This window comes from Adiantum capillus-veneris, chromosome 14 (genome assembly GCF_014529385.1).
Source record: "Adiantum capillus-veneris isolate H3 chromosome 14, ASM1452938v2, whole genome shotgun sequence".
Taxonomy (NCBI): Eukaryota; Viridiplantae; Streptophyta; class Polypodiopsida; order Polypodiales; family Pteridaceae; genus Adiantum; species Adiantum capillus-veneris.
In genome coordinates this window covers 54,202,304-54,205,568 of record NC_140944.1, presented here as the reverse complement: position 1 = coordinate 54,205,568, position 3,265 = coordinate 54,202,304, and the positions used below count along the sequence as shown (strand labels likewise).

Here is a 3,265-nt window from a genome sequence, read left to right as displayed (position 1 = left end):
CCACATCCCTCAAGGATTCCTCCACTTGCATAGATACATTACATGGTCCTATCTTTGTACCCCCACAAGTGGGATTTAGACCTGTTCTACACACACAACCAATACCAAAATTTTTATCATCAAGTATCATATGCACTTCCTCCTCAAATTTGAAATACATCCTGTAAGTGAAAAAGATGTCCTTGTCAAGTTCATAGTCATAAATAAATTCCCTTTGAAAAAAAAAGTATAATTTTCATCTAGCAAAATACATGAGGGTTATAAGCATTAATTTAACTCCACTTAGTCTCAAAGCGATGAGCCCAATCAAGTCTAGCTTGGACAAGTGGTTGACCTTGTTTCTATACATGCATCAATGGGGCTTAGCTTAGGCTGGTGGGGGATCTCAAGTTTAAATTCTCCATGTTACAACATGCAAAAGATATAGGTAGGTTGGACAAGTGGCATCAGATATTGTGATTAAACCACCCGTGATACAACAATAGATGAAAAGCTAGCAATGGAATCAATGTTGAAAAAGTGGTGCTCCAACTAGTTGTTCTTGAAACCAAAACCCTTTTTCTTCATTAGACCATAGCTTGGACAAGTGGTGGACCTAGTTTTAATGCCATGTGTCGAGACCTATTGTAGGACCTTGCTTGCCAATGTCCAACGGTAGCCCTTTCTTCCTTCAATGGAAGTAAGGTTGGACAAGTGGTCTATCTTGAAACCACAACCCCGCACTATATTACAATGTACCTTGGACAAGTGGTGGACCTATTATTGAGTGCCTAATTCCCAAGGTGAACTACTATAGGACCTTGTTTCCCAATGCTTGAGTAACCCTTCCTTCTTTTGGTGGAAGCAAGGTTGGAAAAGTGGTGGACCACATGGTGGTTCTTGAAACTAGATACCCTTGCTATATGTGAGTGTAGCTTGCACAAGTGGTGAAGCTAGTTTTCTGGCAAATTCCCGAGGTGAGATGTTGTAGGACCTTGCTTACCAATGTCCAAGTAGCCCTTCCTTATTTCAATGGAAGCAAGGTTGGATAAATGGTGGAGCTTAAAACCGATGAACCATTTCTATATTAGAGTGCAACATGGACAAGTGGTGTACCTAGTTTTAATTTCAATACCCAAGGTAGACGACTAGAGGACCTTGCTTCTTACTGTCCAGCCCTTGCTTCTAAATGGAAGCAAGGTTGGACAAGTGGTGGATCTTGAAACCAAAACACCTTTCCACCAATGTACAAGTAGCCCTTGCTTCTCACAATGGAAGCAACGTTGAACAAATGGTGGAGCATGTGGTGGACCTTGAAACCAATAGCCCTTTGATATATTAGATTGTAGCTTAGACAAAGTTGTGAAGTTAGTTTTAAGGGACGAAGTTGTGGACTTAGTTTCCAGGGCCAATGCCTAAGGAAAATGTGCCCCATTGGGCCCGGTTGTTAGAGCGTCGTGACAACCCTCTTGGTGCCAATTGGCAGAAGGGCGGGCCACTTACGCCCCCCCTGTAGAAACATGCCCTCAGCAAGAGAAGTAGTTTAAGTTCAACTTATTGGAACCAATCATGTGATCAAAAGGAGTTAGTGAATCAAAGGCATTGTATATGCCCTCCATGCCATTGCTTATCGATGGGATTAATTCATCCCCATTCATTAGCTTGGAGGTGCTATCACCATTAGTGATGCTGTCCCAAGAGGATAAGAGGGAACCATACGCTTGAAAATCCTGCTCTAAATCAGAGCATCGAGCAATGCAGTGCATGCCATTGCTTTTACTTCTTGGTGACTTAGTATGGAGGTTCTCAGCATCAGAGGAAGAAGATGAAGATGAAGATGAAGATGAAGAAGAAGAAGAAGGAGAAGGAGAGGAAGAGGTAGATTTAGGTGAGGTAGCCAAGCTAATGGCACTACTACTGTTTGGGATGCTTACTTTCTTTGTTGTCTGTTGTTTGCTTTCTGTGGTGCATCCAGTATCTTCTTTCTCGCAAGTCTCAACTTGATGCCCTGTGAAGCGATGCACAATGTCTCGAAAGCTTGCAACGTCTGCATTGATGACCTTTGGAGGCCTCACTTGCACAATTCGCACAATGGGCTGCCGCTTCTTTACGGAGTGTGAGGAGCTAAGCATTTGAGAAATGTGTCCACCAGTTACAGAGGTTTGAGAAGAGCTACATGCAGAGCTTCGATCAATTGCCTTCCTGGGAGCCATATCTGAAATACCTGTGTTGAATTATAAAGGATTTGATGATGCGGAGATTAAGATCCAAGATAGAGTATATTATATAACCCTGTAAGAAAGACGCTTGATGGGATTAAGATGTACTTAAGGGGTAGTTAAATCAAGATTGCAGACCCATATACTAATTATGGAACCAGATTAACGGAGTATGCACGTGAATTAAGTTTTTTCACTGCAAATAACAAGGTGGGTTGTCGCCAGGAAATCAGCGGTAAGACAAGCAATTTGACGGAAGTGAACTAAGGGTGATTGAGTGCTAATTTAGAATTTGCGATGGAAATCAGGAAGTGGGTCGTCGAGATAACCAATGCTAGCGCAAGCAATTTGATGCTAAATGGAATAGAAGAAAGGATTGAGTACAGCTGATTATGGGCCTAGAAGCTAATACATGCAGGCCTGGTTGAACGAAGAGGGAAAGAGCCGCTGCTGTTGACGGAGTATAAGAGGGAAGCAATATAACTAAAAATGATTAGGCTTTCAATATCAGCGCGAGACTCTTTTAAAAGTCTCTTATATAGTGATTTTTATAATAACCAGAACAACAAAGCTGTACCTTGTGAGTACAATCACCAGAATTATGGGTTGAATGTTTTGATGAAAGCTTCATTTCAATGCCAAAGTCAGCACTTCCTAAAACAGAGGATTGCAGGCCATCAGGCCGCCGCATTCAAAGTTGGACTTTGATGGTGCATTAAGGTCTTGTTGTCCTCGGATCCATACTTTCTATTGCCCCCCCCGCCCCCCCCCCCCCCCCCCCCCCCTCGTACTAAATGGCACGGACCCGCCATGGGATCAACGGCGGATGGAGAGATGGGGGGATCTCGAGGCGATCGGACGGCGAAAAAATCAAACGATGGCAGGTCACCCCCGAGGTTTTGAACTCAGATGGGCGATGCGGTAGGCTGGTGAACTAACCAGGTACGCGTGTTCATTTCGATGAAATGGATATATGTTCACGTGTAGTTATGCTTGTTCGAGTTTGCACCTCGAATGTCCGAGTTTACTTTTTAAGCATCCGACGGCCGAGCATGCCTCTGCTTTTG

At 43.4% G+C, this 3,265-nt stretch overlaps 1 protein-coding gene across 1 annotated transcript; it reads right to left on the bottom strand.

Annotated features, from left to right (window-relative positions):
• Positions 1-222: 222 nt before the first annotated feature.
• LOC147442387 (uncharacterized) lies at positions 223-2,918 on the bottom strand. Its single transcript, XM_086529651.1, has one exon. It carries the CDS (start codon positions 2,190-2,192, stop codon positions 1,506-1,508), a length of 687 nt encoding a protein of 228 aa, XP_086385777.1. The 5' UTR covers positions 2,193-2,918; the 3' UTR covers positions 223-1,505.
• Between the last annotated feature and the right edge of the window lie 347 nt (positions 2,919-3,265).

Coding starts and splice junctions, on each gene's coding strand:
- LOC147442387 (XM_086529651.1), bottom strand. CDS start 2,192: ATGGCTCCCAGGAAGGCAATTGATCGAAGCTCTGCATGTAGCTCTTCT.